At 51.8% G+C, this 19,485-nt stretch overlaps 1 protein-coding gene across 11 annotated transcripts in view; it reads right to left on the bottom strand.

The window, feature by feature from the left end:
* Positions 1 to 6,952: 6,952 nt before the first annotated feature.
* Positions 6,953 to 19,485, bottom strand: part of IGSF9B (immunoglobulin superfamily member 9B) — a 59,791-nt gene continuing 47,258 nt past the window's right edge. For 9 of the 11 annotated variants that reach the window (XR_012423939.1, XM_065529263.1, XM_045370756.2 and 6 more), the window contains one exon: positions 6,953 to 18,552. Coding sequence is in view for 8 of the 11 variants with exons in the window: in XM_065529263.1 (XP_065385335.1) it covers positions 18,344 to 18,552 (209 nt within the window). In the remaining 3 variants the exon portion in view is untranslated. The remainder of the gene's footprint in view (positions 18,553 to 19,485) is intronic. The other 2 variants (XR_012423940.1, XR_010581093.1) reach the window with 1 other exon arrangement.

A 19,485-nucleotide genomic window follows, 5' to 3' on the forward strand; every position in this document is an offset into this window, starting at 1 on the left:
CTCCTCACACTGCTCCCCCCTCCTCACACTGCTCCCCCCTCCTCACACTGCTCCCTCCTCACACTGCTCCTCGGGCCTCCCTGCTGGGTCCAGGCCATTTCCCCTCCTCACACTACTCCTCAGGCCTATCTGCTGGGTCCAGGCCATTTTCCCTCCTCACACTGCTCCCCCCTCCTCACACTGCTCCCCCCTCCTCACACTGCTCCCCCCTCCTCACACTGCTCCTCGGGCCTCTCTGCCGGGTCCAGGCTGTTTCCTGTCCTCACGCTGCTCCTCTGGCCTCTCTGCTGGGTCCAGGCTGTTTCCCCTCCTCACGCTGCTCAGGCCTCTCTGCTGGGTCCAGGCCGTTTTCCCCTCCTCACACGGCTCCCCTGAGACAGGCGCCTTTTGGGTTGGCCACTCCCCTCTCGCTGCTGACATCCCCCATCCTCAAGATGCTCTCATTTGCTGAAAATATTAGCGCCTGCCCCATCTTCCCCTCTTTCCAAGTCAGGTCATTCTTACCAGGAATGGACCCTCCCCGCAGGGAATCTGCCCATTGCCCTGGGCTCTTCGTTCTCTGAGCATGTCTTCAGTGAACTTCTCTACCCCACCTGAGCCAACCACTTTCAGTCACACCATGGGCCTCTTCCCGTAAGTTATAAGCACCTCATTACCAGATGCTCTTCCCGTAAGTTATAAGCACCAGGATCCGCCTGCAAGCCCCTGTTCTTCAAGCAGAGAAACCCAACACTGACTGCAACACAAAAGCCAGTCATCAAGTCTCGGATCCATTGGACCCATCACTGTATTTGTATTTATGCATCTCATCCTGTGTCGTGTGCTCACCAACCTTGGATTCCATGGTTTCTCGTATTATTTCACCCTCTCCCTCAACTACCTTGTCCCACTCTCTCCATCATACTTTCCTAGAAAATCCACGACTCGGGATAAACCACCGCACATTCATAATCACCAGCCCCATACTGACTCTGCACAGCCAGTGATCCTCAGCGCTTCCCCAGCAGGCTTGCTTCTCTGCAGGTTTGCTCCGCCACCCCCAAGGCACCTCTGCCTTCCCCTGATACCCTGCTTCTCACTTCCTGAGAAATGCAGGCTACGGCGAGAGCGCCCTCCTGGCCCCTGGCTGCCCAGCACCTTCCCCTGCAGGCCAGTCCTGCTCCTCCCTGCTCTCTATCAAGGACCTTGTTCCTTTCCTGAGTGCCTTTCCCTCTGGTATCTTTGGTCTCTTCTGTTGGATCATTCCAGAAGCATGGAAGCATGCTTTAATCCCTTCCAGCTAAAACTCAGGCAATGCCCACCTGTGACCACACTCTGCTAGCTGCCATCCCCTTTCTCTCCCCTGTTGCGATGTGGTATATGAACTGTCTTCTGGTGCTTTGACATCTGAGGCCTTGCTGACCCTGGAGGGACTGCCCCTTCCAGGATTAGCCAATTCCTAGAGACATTAACTCACCCCAAAATGCCCTTTTAAATACAAACCCACCCAATCCAGAGCCCACATCCCACAACCTCCTGCGAGGGTCTTAGAGTCCTGCCCTAATCACCCAGGGCCAGGCAGTAGACACCTAGGGTACCAGTGCCCCAGAGCCCGCTACCACTATTGAAGCTAGACAATCCTGAGCCCACTCACCCTGCTTCGCCCATTCCTTCCTAGGGAGACCACAGTGAAGACCCCCACCCACAGCTCCCGGGTCCTCTGTCTCCCGGCCGACTCCGGTGCTTCCCCAAGTGGCCCCGTGGTGTGGCCTGGTGTGCTGCTTCCTCTCAGGAACTGTAACAAACTGTCTTTCAGTGACAATTGCCTTCTGATGTGTGGGCCTTGCTATGCCTCAGATACCCTGTTAATACACTGTAGTTTAAAGCACTTGGTGTCTGAAGTGTTGTCTGCATAACAGTCCCCAGTGGCTCTGTCCCCACTCAGTGAGCTCCCCACTGGCCACTGCTCCCATCACACCACTGAAGGTGCTCTCCCAAGGGTACCAACGACCTCCAAATTAAATAATGCCAAATATCATAGGCATTTTTCTGACCAGTCATTCGTTCTGTCCATAAACATTAAGTCTCTCTTTTGTGGTAGGCATTCAGGCTCCAACAGCAAACAGGACTGATGGGGGCTCCACTGCCAAGGGGCTTCCACACTAGTGAGGCAGACACACAAGGAGCCAGTGAAACGAAGCGCAGTGAAAGGCTTTATTTAGGTCAAGGAGCTGCCGCTGCGAAGGCCCACAACCATGATAGGATGAAGGGGCCTCAGGTGTGAAGGGATACTTCCTGTTGCCATTTGACGATTAAGGCCCCAAACTGAGGACACACAGGAGCTAAGCACCCTACCCTGTCACGCAGCGCTGGTTACCTCCAGCACAGCTGAACAAGAGGCGGCACAGCTGGCTCTAGCAGCACACCAGGATGGCGGCAGGAAGGAGATGAAAGGGAAGGTTGAAGTCCAGTCACTGGCCTTCTGAGGAGTGCCTGGAAGTGCTAAGAGGCGTTTCCCTCCGCCTCCTTATGTGAGTGGAAAGGGCGTGCTTCTCCCTCAAAACCAAGTGAGATAATGCTCCATAATAATCTGGCATAGAGAGGGGGCTGCCTGCAAGAAGGAGAAAGTGGCATTTCTCCTTGGAGGATGCCACCGCGCTGCAGACCCCTGCACTCAGCCTGTGCTGCCAAGGCAGTCCCCGAAGAGCTGGACAGGCACCCTGTGCGTCTGTGCAGACACGAAGAACGTGTGGTCTCCTGCCAAGAAAGGCTGGCTCCCTCCCCGCGGTAGCTGCCTCAGAAAGGCCAAGGGATTTCCTCAGGGTCCGCCCCCTGACCTTTTTTTTTTTTTTTTTTTTGAGACAGAGTCTCACTCTGTCGCCCAGGCTGGAGTGCAGTGGCTCCATCTCGGCTCACTGCAAGCTCCGCCTCCCGGGTTCACGCCATTCTGTTTCAGCCTCCCGAGTAGCTGGGACTACAGGCATCCGCCACCACGCCCGGCTAATTTTTTGTAATTTTTTTTTTCAGTAGAGACAAGATTTCACTGTGTTAGCCAGGATGGTCTCGATCTTCTGACCTCATGATCCACCCGCCTCGGCCTCCCAAAATGCTAGGATTACAGGCATGAGCCACCGCGCCCGGCCAGTCACCCCTTTCTTAATGGCACAGGCAGGACAAGGACTTTTTCCAGGGGTAGGGGATGAAGGCAAGCCACTGTGAATGCAGACAATTTCTCCACCAAGGCTGAGGAGCACAGGCAAAAGCAGCTTCTCGAAAGCAGTGATCAGTCTAGTATGGGAATTGCAGGGTGCTGCCCACCTCTCTCGACTGATAAACCAAGGCATCATGCAATTCTTCTTCAACACTAGGTTTGTAGACAGATGGCTCCTAGGCCCCTGACCACAGAGAAAAGGGTTCCATGGAAATGGGGAAAACAGCCCAAAAAGGGAGGCTGGGGTCACAGGAGACTGGCTGGTTTACCTACAGCACACCATCTGCATGATGATGTAGACCCCTGAGTACCCCAAGACCAGCCCAGTCTCTCCCCAAAACCTAACAGCAGAGCCTCGGCCCTGAAATCAGCATGGTCTCGAGGTGTACAAAGCCCAGAAAGTTTGCTGTCACCTGGTCTCCCCTAACCCTTTCTCTGGCACCATCATTCACCCAAACTTCCACTAACAAAAGTCCTGGCGTTGCTCAGCAGGGTTCCCAACTGCTGTTTCCTAGACTCAAGGCGCTACATGACCTCACTTGGGGAACATGGGTGTCCTGGGACTGCGTCATGTTCACCTGAAAGGAGGCCTAAGGGAGAAAGTCCTGGGCCTCATTTTTATTTTCTACTTCCCGCTGCCTTAAAGCCTTTGAGAAGTGATGAGGGGAGGAAAGGACGAAGGGAGAGAGGGAGGCAGAGACTGGAAGCGAAGGAGAAGTGAAGGGCCGTCGATTGGCTCATTCATTGGTTCTGACCAAAAAAGAGATAAATCACTTTTTACCTATTTTACTAAACCTGTGAGGTTATCGTGAGCATCAAATGAAATAAAAATGAAAGGATTTCTTCAAGTACGGAGCACACGAATTTAGGCCCCATCTTAAAAAGAGGCGAAAGTCTCTTAAATTTAACAGAGACAGTCCTCCCGACCAAAATTATTTTTTTCTCGCTTTTTTTTAAATTTAGCTTTGCCAGAGAGCCTGCGAATGTTACAGAAGGACTGTGAGGTCAGCCAGCTGCTCCCATGGAACGCCGATGACATGCTGGGAGTGCAGTACTGCACTGCGCACAGCCTCGTGGATGAGCCGAGAGCCGGCTCTCACAGGATGGGGTTGGCAACTTTGGCCACGTTCACCTATGCCTAAGAAAGACACTGCAAGACACTCCATGCATCTGCTTTTACAAATTAAGACCAAATATGGAAGAGACATCAAAAAGATTTTCATCATCGCCTGCTAAGAGCAGGGGAGAGCAGAGGAAAGAGCGAATGGAAACTAGAGAGGAAAGAGAATAGAGGCAGATCACTGAGGAAGAGGAAAGCTGTGTGGACACAGGGCCCGTCTGGTGCAACGGCCCGTCTCACAGCTGTTAGAGAATTTCACACGGCAGAGGTTTTTTAATGTATGGGCCTATTTCTGTCTGTTTGCTGGTTTGTTCATTTGGCTGTTTTCTTCTCTTCGTTGGCATAAAGAGTATCATATTTTGGCATCCGATCTCTACCTAAATCCCAAATAAAATGAGAAGGCAGCCTAGTAGGTGTTGCTAGGGAACAAGGGGAGCATTGCCTACATCCAGCATGAGAAAGGGAGGACGAGGACAAGGACAGGCCAGGGCAGGAAGTCAAGTCCCCAAACTCAACCCTGGGGGAGACAGAGTGAGATGCTGAAGCCTGACCATCCCTCCCTCTCGGGGAAAAGAAAGGCAGAGACAGAGGGGCCATCACACCCCGACTCTTGCATGAGATTTTGCTGAGGGCCAGCAGGAGTTGCTGGCTGGGGGGTCATTTAGACAAAGATGGAGTCCAACCAAAAAATTACCTTAATCGCATAATTGAAGAGCCAGCGTGAAAAGCCTACAAAGTAAAGGAGACATCTGTGTGCATTCACCAGACAAGCTACTCCCTTTTTGCCTTTGCTCCAGGGCTGCCTCCCCCCGAGGCCCTCTCTGAGCACTCTAAAATAGTGTTCTAAACCGCAGCCCTTCCCTCCTTCTGTACATCAGCAGCCCCTTACCCTGCTCCTTTTTTTTTTTTTGCCTTAGGTCATTTGATGTCATTTTCTCAGTGCAATAACAACTCATTCTCTCTCCCTACCACCAGAAAAAAAGCCCTCCAGGAGCAGAAGCCTTGTCTGGTCTGTTCACTCGTGCACCCCAAGTGAATTGGACAGTGACTCACACACAGTACACCTCAGTACACGTGTGTCCAATGAACGAAAGACAGCCTCTTCATCTCCCAGCCGCAAATCCTTTCAGAATCATGTTGAGTCGTGAGTTTAAAGTGGGTTGATTAGGGAGACCTAGGGCCAGGGGTGAGACAACATCAGGAAGTACTCCCTAGGTACAAAAAAAAAAATTAGAAAATGAACTTTTTTTTAGCAAATGTTTATTTATATCAAAATACAAAACATTTCTGAAGCAGAGTAATGTTACATGAGGAGCAATTAAATACTAAACATCTTTCCATCCGTTTAACTTGCAACACTCCCGGGGTACCTTCACTGGCTGCACATCTCGTCATTTGATGTGCCTTCTTTTTTCTCGTTTGCTTATGCACTTGTTTGCTCATTTTGCTTTTTAATTCAGGATATGAACATGCAGTGTTACTGGGGATGAGTTGGTTAGTACTTAGCAAGCCTGAAAATACCAGCGAGTGGAGCCTGGCGTGGTAGCCTGAGCTGAGGCAGGCTGCAGGTTCTCTTCCTAATTGAGTCTGGGGTGTCACTCCATTTTTAACTGGCAAGTCAAAGGCCAAAGGGATCACCGTCATCAGTAGCCAGGGCAGGCATTATTGCTTAGGGCTGTGGAGCAGGCGTGGCTTTGGGGTCATCTCCAGTGGGGTCTTCTCAGTGGTTTGGGAAGAAGGGGCAGGGCAGTCTATAGGCCCAGGCCCAGGAGCAGGATGCCCAGGGGCCCTGCAGGAAGAACCCTCTTCCCCAGGAAACCAAGGAATGGTTGGAGAGAGGAAAGCTCCTCCCACTCTTGGAAATCTGTGATTTGGTGGCTGGGGGTGCCTGCCCCTAGGAAGGGCCCTTTATAAGTGCTTTGAGTTTGGAGATTTTGAGGGAAAAAAAAGCACCTGATTGAGAGTGTAGCTGTTTCCAACACACCTCCCCTCCCTGATGGAGAAGAAGGGAAGGAGGGAGGAAACGGGAGAGAGCGTCCCCCTTCATTCCTACACCGCCCCGCTCCCAGAGCCAACCGGGTCTCCCTTCAAGCTCGTACTTAGTGCATTCACTTTGGCATTGATCACCTGTGAGCTCTCTCGCTCTCACTCTCTCGCGTGCACACACACATGCACACACAGGTACACACACACATATATGCAGGTACACGCACGCACACACACAGGTACGCACACATATATATGCAGGTACGCGTGCACGCGTGCACACACACCCACACACACACACACATCGGGTTTCCTTGCAGTCCGCTCAGGCAGAAGGGTGTCCCATCCTCACCATCACATACACACACACACACATCGGGTTTCCTTGCAGTCTGCTCAGGCAGCAGAAGGGTGTCCCATTCTCACCATCATCTTTTGCTTCCCAGGGTACCCTTGGCCCACAGGTCCCCAAGACCCAGCCCCAGGCTTGGCACACGCTGGCATTCCCAGGCTTTTGAGAAGAGGGTGATAGAGCAGGGAGCTCCTCACAGGTTATACAGAGTGTAGAATATGTTCATATAAGGCTTTGGTACAGCACCGATTTCATGTTCTTATAGTTTGATTTCTAAGTCATCTTTTAGAAGAAAAAAAAAAGCTTACTGAAAAAATAGTGTTTTTATTTACTTTTGAGTTACATACCTGAAGTTCAAAAAGTAAGCCTCTAGTTGCCATTCAAGTTCACACTCGAGGGTGTTCTGTGTGCAGCTGTACAATTTGTTGGTTTGTCTTTAATATTGAACAAAAGTCAGCCAACCCATACCATAAAGTCAGCTGCCCAAACTCACTTTAGCCAGTCCATACATACATACAGAAAAGAGAGAGAGAGGGAGAACACAAAAGCCGCCCCTAAGTCACCCACCCCAAACCCCAAGGGAAAAATCAGAAAGAAGACAAAATACAGCAAGATATCAGGAGCCAGTGGGAGGAGGGAGATTCAGCCCAACTGGCCTCTTCGAGAACAGCACCATGAAGCACCCTAGCGCAGTGATGTTGTAATACTCAACATTCAAGAAATGGAAACGAGGTTGGAGTTGTCTTCACAGGAAGACCTGGCATGGATCGGGGGTCACCCCCAAAGAAAGTGGAAGAAAGAAAGAGTTCGAAATGAGAGCAAGAAATCTCATGACGAAACTGACAGTCATATCCAGAAAAGAAGAACTACAGCAAGAGGCTGCCACGCACCGAGAGGTACAGAGTTTGTAAGGGATCTGGGGGAGGTAGCATCAGGAGCCCCTCCCCACCCACACTGCCTGCTCACCCCCACCCTCTGTGTGTCCACAGACCACCAGGTGAAATGGAGGAAAGAAGCTCATCTAAAACTTGCCTCCAAGTGTGCGATGGGAGAATTCTATCCCGCATGATCAAAGTCCCTCCTGGGAAGAGAAAAAACTGAAGACCAAGGGGCAGGAGTCGCTGACATGAAGCAGGATGTGGTCCCTTCACGTCAGTGGCTGCAGAAAAGCAGCAGCAACTGGTGACAGTGCCCCCTTCCGGGCCCTCTATCCCTAGCCCCACAAATGGCAGTTAGGAAATTAAATCTGAATGGGAGGTCAAGACCTTTTGACACTGATGTATACAACTTAGCAAGTGGAGCGTTAAACTGCTGTTCTCCCCTAGCCAACAATTCCCCTTTCTAACACCTCAGTCTAAAGTTCCAGAATCAAGACTATCCCATCAAGTACCTTCCTCCCGGTCCCCAGACTCTGCGACCCCACCCTCCAGTGCCACAGTCAACCCCCTACGGACAGGAAGTGTGCTATGCAGGCTTGCTTCTTCCCCCGCCTCCTACTCTCAAACTGCTCAAAGTGGGTTGATAGGAACATCGACCACAAAGAGGAGTGGAAGCGCGCAGCAAAAATCCAAGACAAGGCCCCTCTTCCCCAAGCTGTTGGTTGGTGACAATGGGGAAGAGGGACAGGCCCACACTGACCCACGGGAGGGCGGTTCTCACAGATCTCCCTATTCCCAACTCTTGCTCTGTACAGCAGACAGAGGTAGCAAGACAGAAACAACTCCTCAGATACCCCCACCTTCTACCAAAGGGGAAAAGCACCAAAATTCAATGTCCATTCTGCTGCGGGGACCAAGGAATGTGTCCCAAGCATGGGGAAGAGCTCAGGCTCCTGGCAGTGGCTGTGGGCCGTAGAGGCCCCATCAGAGCACACTCATCCACCTGTCCCACCAACTGATGCCACAAGCGGTTCCCAGGCCTCCTCCTTACTCCACATAAAGCTGATCTCAATGCCCTTTGCTCCAAGTGCCTTAAGGGCTGGCTCTTCAGAGAAGCTGGAAGTCCCCTCTGACACCCACTCTTACCTCATCTTGCTAAGCAGTGGAGCAGAAAGGTCACAGGGAGGCACTAACATCCCCTCCACACTGTACAATTTCAAGGTACATAGCCCCATCTTCCCTTTCCCTCCCCAAAACAAAGAGTCCAGTTGGAGGCTGAGGAATGGAATGGTGACATGCGGACCAGTGGCTCTCCCAGACCTTGATGCTGCTGAGGACCTAGTCTTGGGCTGGCCCTGGTGGGAGGGTGAGCCCTAGGACGTGCCCGGGGTGCTGGAACGATTTACTCTGCTGGTGGCATGTGGCCCAGAAGTCGGGCAGAGTCCACGGAAACAGAGGGGATGGTGGGTCTAGGAGCCAAAAGAACGGTGATGGAAGCCTCCCTCGTGCAGAGACCGTGGTGGCCTGGGAAGGCTTCAAGGTGGGAAGGGAACAGAATTTGCAGCTCTTCTTCTTGCCCAAGTCCCCTGAAAAATCTTACAAGAAATACTCAGCTGCAGGAGGCTGGAAGAAAGATCAGTCAAGGCAAGGATGGACACACTGCGAGTGGCGCCAGCACTGGGCCCTTCCAGCTGTGTGGACACAGCCCATTTCCCATCAGCATCCTCGGAAAGTGGGAAGTGTTCTCAGCAGTTAATCTGAGGACCCAAGGACAGTGCCTGACTGAATGGCAGGGCCTCATAGGTCCATGCGAGGATCAAGAGTTAGACTCAAGCTTCACCCGAACCTACTCTTCCCATAATACACCAAAACTGTCAACCAAGCCCTTCGCACAGTGAAGCCATCTGCTTTCCTCTAGGGACCGAACTCTATAGACAAGAGCTCTTAGGGAGTGCCACGTCTTGGTTAGGAAAGGTGTTAGTACTGCCCTTTTCTGAGTGATGAGCAGGAATAAGGAGCCGAAAGGTTGCAGTCCTGAGTCTCTCCTCGCTGCCTGCACCATCTGGCCCAGCACCGGCTTCAAACACAGCACTCTGAGCTCCGGGCAAGTCAGGAAGGAGCTAGCACCCAGGAGACGCTTGCTGAGGCTGCAAGGCAGGGCCCCTGCATGTGTGTGAGGTCTGGAATTTGCTCAAAGAGGTATTCTTCAGGGCACACTGCTTCCTGCTCAGATACAAGTGAACTCCTGCTCTCCAGAATCTCCCGCTGTGGGTCCAGTTCTACCAATACATTGTTCAGTTTTCTAAGTCCCCGGCTGGAGGCCAGAAGGAAGGTTCCACTAAGACCTATTCTCCCAGTCCTGCCCAAAGTTAATCTCTCACTCCCCATCCTCCACTCAGTGTCCCAGGATTGGACCATCCCATTTGCAATGGCACTTTATTTTCCAATTAAAAATCACTGAAAAAAACATAGATGACATATTTATACTATATATCACATTCACACTGGCTCTAAGAATCTGCAGTGACACTAAACAGGCCATGTGTTCTCCAAGACCAAGCCCACACAGCCAGCCTCACAAACTCTCCCATCGCCATGCCCTCTAGGAGCTGTCTGAGCTGTCTGAGCTACAGTGCTACAAACCAAGACAGGTGTCACCGTAGGTCCCTAGGTAGTCTCAACCACCCCCTTTCTAATGCTGCGAAGCTGGATTCTCTCTGAGGAACTGCGTACCTTCCCGCAGCCACAGGGGGATCCAGTCACAGTTCTCATCTCCTCAGCCTTGCCCTGTTAAGCACCTCTGCAAAGAAGTTCAAGTCAACATCCCTCCCAAGTGGCAAAAGACGCGTGGGTCCTGGTTCTTTAGGGCTATCAGATCCTGCAGCTCCACACAACCTTCAGCTCACTTGTCCTTCCTGCAGGTGGGTTATTTGTTTTGTTATTTTACAAACTTTTCATATATATATATACATTTCCATCAGAAAGACCCAAGAAACTCTGAACAGAGAGAATATCAAAGGAAGAGCAGGGAAGGAGGTGGCATCAAGGCATGAGCTCGTATCCCAGACTGCCTGGGAAGGTAGCACTGCTGAAAGCATCTCTAAGCACAGGTACAAAAATAAAGCGAACTATGACTTCATATAGATATAGAGCTATATAGATAGACTTTATCTAGGTTTTCTTTATATTTATATACGTGCGCAGAGGGCACAGGCCCCTGTGCATCTTGCCTGGCACTCATCTCTTGCCCTCCCGCTCCCCATACCCCATGAGTACCACTCGCCCGAAGCTCCCACTTTCCACAATTGCATCTGATCCTTGCCCCCCACATACATTCCCCTCTCTCCTTAAAATAGAACCAATTCTAGAGATTTATATAATTTTATGTACAGTCTCCATAAACAATACATTAAAGATGGTGCATTACTAATTTGACCCTCCTACCCAAACAGAAGTTGTCTAGAAAGGAGCCAACCAAAGGAGGGTCTCCTGGGCCTGACGCTACGCAGGCAAATCAGCATGTCTGTACAAATCTCTCTCAGACACACCACACACACAACACACACACCACACACACAACACACACACCACACACACAACACACACAACACACATACAACACACACACCACACACACAACAAACACACCACACACACAACACACACAACAAACACACCACACACAACACACACCACACACACACCATGCACAACACACACACACACCAAAGACACATCACACACACGCACACCAGACATCACACACACACACATGCACACCACATACACACACCATACCACACACCACACCCCACACACACAGCTATACACAATAACACACCACACACAATACATACAACACATACCACACACACACCACACACACACACAGTACACGCACACTAAACACACCACAGACACACCACACATGCAACACACACAGACACCACACGACACACCACACCACACACACACGTACACCACACGCAACACAACACATACACCAAACCACACACCACACACATACACACCCCACACACTGCATCACACACATGCACACCAGACACTGCATCACATACACGCACATCACAGACACACCATACCACACCCCACACTCCACACACCACACAATACACATAACACATACCACACAGAGACACACACACCACACACAATACACACACCACACACAATACACACACCACACAGACACACCACACACACACGCACATCAGACATGCACACCTCACACATATCACACACATATCACACACACCACACACATACCACACCACACACACACACATACACCCCCACTTACTTCCTGAATCCAGAAAAGAAACACTGGACTAGACAGTTGGCTGGGGTTAGAGACCAGGGGAACAACCTGGTGCCTGCAGAGGGACACGAGATGATCCCCTTTCTCCAGCCCCGCCAGGACACCATCAGCCATGGCACACCTCTCGTTCATGGGAGGCCATATAAATCCTCATTGATAGAGTGGCTGACGGCTACCCTTTCAAGAACTGCAAGATGACCGTGAGGAGGTCCAACCCCTCCACCAGAAATATAGCTTCATAGACCCCTATGCCAAAAGGAGGCCAAAGCCCTAGGTTCCACCACCAGCATGAGGAGGGCTGGGCATTCGCCCCTTCCATGGCTCAAGTGAAAACCCCACACGTGGCCCAAAAGCATGCCCACAGCATTTCTGAGGCCGAAAATGCAAATCCCCCTCCCCAGCCCAACCCCCTGCCCTCCAGGATTCCCTGCCCCTCCCACCACCTCCCCATCGTAAACCATGCACATGTCCAAGATCTCTGGAGCCACACAGAAGTGGGGAAGGGAAAAGAAGGGAAGGGAAGCTAACTAATGTGTATATGGGGTGGCGAGGGAGAGTCTGCCCTAGTTCCCAAAATAAATCCAGGAAGTCCAGTGCCACAGAGAGGTAGGATTGGTGGAGCACATTTCTTCAAGACCCGAAAGAAAGGCAGGCCCAGGCAGCCATTCACGTCCCCATCTAGGGCGATGGGCGTGGTGACAACCAAGGACCAGGGACAGGAGCTGAGCATTTGAGCCATGGGGCTAAAGCTGTCCAATCTAGCTCTTCCAGCCAGGGCTCCAAAGCCGGTAGCTTTTCACCAGCTCTCGTCTGAAACCCTAACTACTACTACTGTCTTCTACGCCGCAGAAGACAACACCCATGTGATTTTAATGACTGGCCACTGTTCCACCAAAGTATATGGCAACCAAGATACCCGGACTCTTCCTTCTCTAAGATGTGAGCAGCCATTAATGACCCCTGTATGGACGCTTCATTTGTCCTTATCCTACACGGGATCCCTCAGGGGATGGTGGTGTCTTTGGACCAAATTCAATCTACTGAGTGTTTTTCTAACAGCTTAAAATGAGGTTGGAAAAAACTTCCACCTTCTCAGCAACCCAACACACAGAACATCTGGTGGGGTTATTATACTTGCTCCTAAAAGAAGGTTTTGAGAGTACAGACAGGAACCCAGAAATAAGGCTCTGGACCAGTGTGGATTCACTCGCAGTCTGAGGGAAGGGTGGCGACGGGTCCCCCTAGCCAAACAGCTAGCTGGTAAGAGTGCGAAAAATCCAATCTGGGCTTTGATCCTTGGTTTACTGACTTCTTCTAAAGAAGAGATTTTTAATTCTGCCTCTTAATCTAAAAAGAAGCAGAGCTGGAGACATTAAGAGAGAAGAATGGCTGGTCAAGCCAAGAGTTTCAGGTGAAACTCTTTTGCCCTCCCACCACCACAGACTAGTGACTTTAGCCTATCAAAAGAAGAGAAAGTAAAGAGAAGGCCTCATGAAGCCACTGTGCAATGTCATGGCCTGAAGGAAGCCTCTATACCTCAAGAGGAAAGGGGGATGAAGGCACATCAGGCTCCAGCTCCTCCTCTCTATCACCATCACCATCACCAAGGCCCATGAACATTTTCAGATTGTGTGGACGGAGAGGCAACCCACCATTGCACTTAGGAAAATAAACATGTGATGCTTGCGAGAATGGCGCTTCCTTCTCCACTGATGAAGAGCTGGTGATAGGATGGGCATCTCAAGACAAGTCTCTCAGCTTTGGGCCTGAGGAGCCCCCAAAAACAAATGAAGTTGAAATATGGTATAAAGATGTCCACGTTTGGTTTGGGCACTTAGTGTTAGAGGCTAATTCTAGAAGAAGCAAGAAAGGTCTAGCTAAGAAGGAAAACCTCTCCCAAGATCCAGTCTGGGTCCACATGCAGGACCCCACCCCACAATCTGTCCCCGATGCCTAGATCCCCCTCCCACAGGCCCTGCACGGCCACCACTCCCCAGCCAGACTCCCACCAGTCAATCATTCTTCGTCATCTTGAGATGATCCTCCAGTGTGTACCCTGCACCCCTACAAGTGACTAAGTTATCACATGACTCAAAGAGATGCTGAGGCTTGATGTCCCCTGGGGTGGTCTCACCATCCTAACCCATGCCTGACCTCACCCTCTGTGCCCCTTCCAGCCTCACCAACACCTGGCAAACACATAGGTCTCCCCTCCACCCTCCAGTTCTTCAACTCCCCGTCCTGAAACACCACTGCCCCATTCATTACCCTAGTCAACCTAGATCTGGCCAATAAGATACCTCTTTGGCCCTCTCCCCAAAGCCACACACACAGCCACATGGGGCTCTACACACTGCCTACCAGATCCACTTTATCTGAAGAAGATACCCAGGCAGGGCTGGGTTAGAAGCCCCAGTGGGAATGTGCACCGCTCCTAGAGTGCTGCAGAGGCTGGACTCACGGGGCCTTCCACGACCCACTCGGCTCCACCGTCTGCCCCTTCCTGCAGCTCCCCAGCCATCCCTGCAGTGCCCTCAAAGCTCCTTTACATGCAAGCAAAGCAAGCCCAAGATTAACCATTAGCTTTTCTTTTCCTAGGTTTCTCTACATATTAATAAAATGTACTTTATGTACAATTCTTCCCCCACCCCACCCCCAAGCCTGGAAAAGGCTTTTGCTAACAAAATGGGAAGAAACAGATTCCAGCCACGCAGTCTTCAGCTCTGGAGATTTGGATCGTGGGCAGTGCCAAAGATGCCGGCAGCGCCGTGAAATCTGTTTCTCCCCGGAAGCTACTGTTTTGTCAACCTTGTCCCCCACCCCAAATAAAATCAGAAAATTTCACATTTGAACCTCACCCCAGTTTCCTCAGCATAAAAAGGGCAGAGGAATAAATTAAATCAGTTCAACCCCAAATATTTTAGATCACAAATCAAAAATAAACACAAAGAGCAAGGAAAAATATCAAGAAATACTTGGCTCAATCCACCCGGCTTCAGTCTTCCCCCAAGCGCATGGCTGTGGGACTAGGCCACCTCAAAGGAGGGCACAGACCCTGTCAGCCCACTGGGAAAAAGGCGTCCTTCCTGCTAAGAAAGTAGAATCTCAAAAGGCTTGTCCTACCCCCAGTCTCTCGGGGGAAGCTGCTTAGAGGCAGGCTGGCTGCAGGCAGGGCCACTCTGGGATGCTGGGCCCAGAGCCACCCCAATAATCCAGCACAGGACCCCGCTCAGCACTAAGGAGCCCACGGCAGCCCACCAGCAAATCGAGACAGGCTTCGCCTCTCTGCCTCGTCGTACATCTTCTCTCCCCACGCAAATGCAGTCGTCCAGGCCCCACTAAGAACCATTTCACCCTCTACCTGGTCTGTGGGTCACCTGACACTGCAAGAGCCACCGTTCTCAGCCACAATCCTGAAGAGGCAGACAGACATCTGAGACACAGGAGCAGGTTTGCATCTGAGCCGTGTCTACTGCAAGGCTGCCAGATGGTAAAAGGGGAAGTTTGGAAAGCGTGATCTCCCACAGAGTGAGCGCAGAAGTCCTAAGAAGCTGGTCAGTAGTCACTGCCATTGTTCAACAGCAGACTATGAAGGACACTGGTCCCTAGAGGTGGCTATAGCTCCATCACGCACATGTTCACAACCACGCTGTCACACACGCCCACACCCGGCACCTAAGCTTGTGCCTGTGACATCTTCACCCTCTATCCCATGGAGAGAGGGTGTTCCACCAATTTCCATTGCTGTCCACGGGGTGCAGGAGGGCTGCTGACCTCCGAGGACACTGTCACAGGAGGAAGCCCTCATGGGAGCTGAATGAGTGGCAGGCCACTGAGAGATGGGTAGACCTGACATCCTTGCCCTAGCCAGGGAAGCCACAGCACAGCGGCCACTCAGTGACCAGCAAAAAGCACGGCTCCCCGCGTTGGGTCTATGTGCTGAGGTCATGGGCACTGCCAGAGGAAAGCAGAGAAGGAGTCAGCACCTTGGTTAGCACGGGGGTGCCCTGGAAGGCACAGCCACAGCCTGAGCATCTCAGCCTCTCATGACATCCAAAAGAAGCAAAGCTTTCTACCTCATCATCTCCTCTTCTTTTCTAAACTGAGGGCTGGAATTCTCAGGATGCTGCTCAGAAAAGTTGGCCAAATTCATCCTGAAGGCTGACAGCCTGATGCCCACATCCCAGTGCATCCCAGGGCCTGGCTGAGCCCCCTGAGCTCCTCTGGGAGGGAAACCCCACACTGTACAAAGGCTGCATGTCAGCTGGCGGTGAGCCACCACCTCCCACCCCAACACCTCAGGTAAGCTGGCTCCCATCATCCCCCAGGAGAGACGCCCGAGTGAGCAGCATGTCACAGCACGGGGGCAGAGGGTGTGCTACCTGGAAAAAAGAACCCGAAGAGTTGTGTGCTCTTCCACCTTGCAGAGCTGTTGCTCAGTGGTCAAGTAGATTCCAATGCCCCAGAGAAGCACATCAAGTGGAAGGCCCAGGTTCCACCCCAAGGGTGCCCGGCCTAGTCTCAGAAGCCCCTTTGTGCCTCTCCCACCACGACCCCTTCAGATGTGTTCAGAAAGGAACTGCGGTGCTGTGACTAGCACAGTAAACCTCAAGGGTGGAGCTGGTCCTCAGCTCCCTGGGTGAAAGGAAGGACCAGGGCCTGTGTGGCAGAGAAGAAGTCCATCCCCTAAGATGGAAATGCCAAGAAGAGACAGCAGCCATCCAAGGCCTCATCCTGCGAGGTCACTGGGCCAAGCCCATGGCAGCTGCATGAGACCAGCAGAAGCCGTCCAGTGCTGCCATGGCTCACATCCAAGCAGGGCACTCGGGAGAGGTGGGCGCCCCCAAACCCACCAAGACAGCAGCACCAAGAAGGAAATACTTCAAGGAACCTTCATTCTAAGCCAAGCCAGAAGTGGGGCTCCTGCACAGAGTGGGGCAGGGGCAGATCTGCCCTCCAGCCCGCCCTCGGGGCCTTCTGCCCTGTCCTTGGGCAGCACCATGTCTTACAGGCAGAGAGACGTCTTAGTGGGAAGATGACCTCATGAAGCTTCTGGATGCTAAGAGTTTGAACCAGGACAAGACTTTGGCAGAGGAAGAGTCAGTGCCCAGACCCTACTCACCACCCCTCCCGCCTTCATTCCTATGCCTCAGCCACAGAATAGATACTGGGCAAAGCGGGCGGGATCCAGAGCGTCCCAGGCCCCAGCAGCCGGAGGCGCCCTAGCTTCACCTGAGCCCATCCTCCTGGAGCTCAGGTCCACGGGAGGAGCAAGGCCCCAAGGCAGAGAAGAGTCGACAGGCAGCACATGGTGAGTATGGGAAAGCCACAGGCGGCTCCGCACAAGTGGTAATTAATCAATCTGGAGAATTAGCTCCCACAAAAGGAAAGGAGGATCCAATCAGCCGCTGTGGAACAGCACTGCAGAGTGCTGAGCCGGAGACGGTATAAATAGAGCCGGCAGCTTGGCGCTAGCACAGGTGGCTCTGCGGTGGGGGAGCCTTTGGCCACAGAGCTCATGGCCTGGCTGGGCGGAAGGGTGCCGATGGATGAGCTGGATTTGTGCACCAGGGGCTTGCTTTAGCCCCATGGCTGAGTAGCCTCTACTTCTGCAGCGTGAGCCGCGCTGGAAGGAAGAAAGATGCAGGTCTGGGTGCCTGGCCTCCCCTTCTTCACCCAGGAACCAAGAAATAAAGGCTTGAATTTCGTTCTGCAGTAACTCATTGCTGAACCCCCATAGAAGGCAGCCAGTAATCACAGCAAGGCCCCATTTCTACTCTGGGTGGGAGAAGGTAGGAGACAAATGGAGAATTCAGCTGAGAGGCGTGGATCCTGTTTCAGGAGAAAGAATCCCCCAAGACAGATGTCAAGCACCTGGCCAATGTGCAGCCAGTGCTAATCGCAAACCCCAGCTGACCACTGCCCTCCTCCTCCTGCCTCCACTGACCACAGAGAGCAACAGCACTTTGCCTCGATGTACATATATATATGTATATATATATACACACACACATAGAGAAACCCACACACTACAGACATATGCATCTGTATCTATATCTATACATATGTGGGGGTGTGGAAGACGGACATTAAGTCCAGCCTTCTTCCAGGACTTGAAAAACTGAAACAGAAGCAGAGAGCAGTAAAAGCCGTGCTTTCCTCTTCACTTCCAAGGACATTGGAAGAGATGAGAAAAATCAACCGAGTGAAGCAGGGGGCGGAGGGGAGGAGACAGGTGCTGCCCAGTCTCCAATCCACTTCCTGACCTCGACCCACAGGTGGAAAGTCTGCCCGCCCTCCGTCCCGAAGACAGGTGGCCAGAATCTGGAGGGAGACGCCCGCTCTGGCAAAAGAGGGGGCATGCAGGACAAAGATCCGGGCCGTCCTTGGCAGGCGGAGGAGGACACACCCCCACACGGTGGCCCTCCCTGCCTGAGCCCAGCAACCTCGCCCCGGGGACACCTAGGGTGGGGTGGAGTCACAGCAAAGTGGCATGGCCTGGGTCATCGTGGTCCACACTGTTGAGAATCGCTGTCTGGTCTTCCGGAAGCTGGCGGTGGCACAAGTCCGAGAGCCGGGCAAAGGGGTCAGGACGGGAATGTCTCTTCTTCTTTCGGAGGCAGACAGCTTCATCGGGCCACAGAACCTGAGAGCTGGGAAGCTGCTGAGCCTGGGAGGCAGAACCGTCTAGGGAGGAAGGAAGAGGGACGCAAAAGAGAAGAAAAGCAAGCGGATGAAAAGGAAGAACGCAGCCCGCTCACCTTTTCCACCTGCATATGTTCCGGGATTCTAATGTTGAAACAAAGGAATCACCTGAGTCTAGAGAGACCAGAACGAATTGCTGCAGAGAAACCACTTTCTTTTCCGCTAAGGCAACCAGCAACCTGACCCTGCTCCTTCACTGGAATAGGAGTTAAGAAAGTGGAATGGAGAGGATTTTCTTTCTCATTCATTTCTTTCTCCATCAGTGTACAGATATTTATTTTAGTGCCTCTTGAGTACTAGGCATCATTCTAGGGACTGGGGATCGGGCAGGAACAGGCTGGGACTCAGGGCATCTTTCTCGTCTGCCCCAAGCAATGACTGACTTTATACAATATTTTAATTCCATGCAACAGTCAGGCCTTGACCCTTCCTGGAGTGCCCAGCCCTCTCCTCTGTCTTATGGCCCTTCTGGAGATTAAGCAGGAATGCCTTTGCTATCTTCAAAGACTATGCATCCATGTTAGGGTGCAGAGGAAGAGACAAACTGTCAAGACTTTAAAAGTACAGAAATAAAATTTGCAGTTACTGAAAATACTACAAAGATAAAATAGAGTCAACTGAGGCACTACTCCGCTCCTTAAAGGGTTAACACTTGAATTGCGTGTTAAATTATGAGCCTTCTACAGATCTGAAGAAAAATTACTATTCCCAACAGAAGAAATGGCATTTGTGCAAGCCCCAAGTTAAGGCTAAATGTGGTGTGTCCCCAGTACAGAAGGGAGGTCATCTCAGTTGGAAAAGAGTGAGGCAAGAAAGACAGGCAGGGCATCTAGGAGCTTGAAATCTGTTCTGGTTACGACGGGAATCTTCTGGAAGGTTTTAAGAAGTGTGTGTGTGTGCGCGCGCATGCCTGCA

The sequence above is a fragment of the Macaca fascicularis genome, chromosome 14, assembly GCF_037993035.2.
Source record: "Macaca fascicularis isolate 582-1 chromosome 14, T2T-MFA8v1.1".
Lineage (NCBI taxonomy): Eukaryota > Metazoa > Chordata > Mammalia > Primates > Cercopithecidae > Macaca > Macaca fascicularis.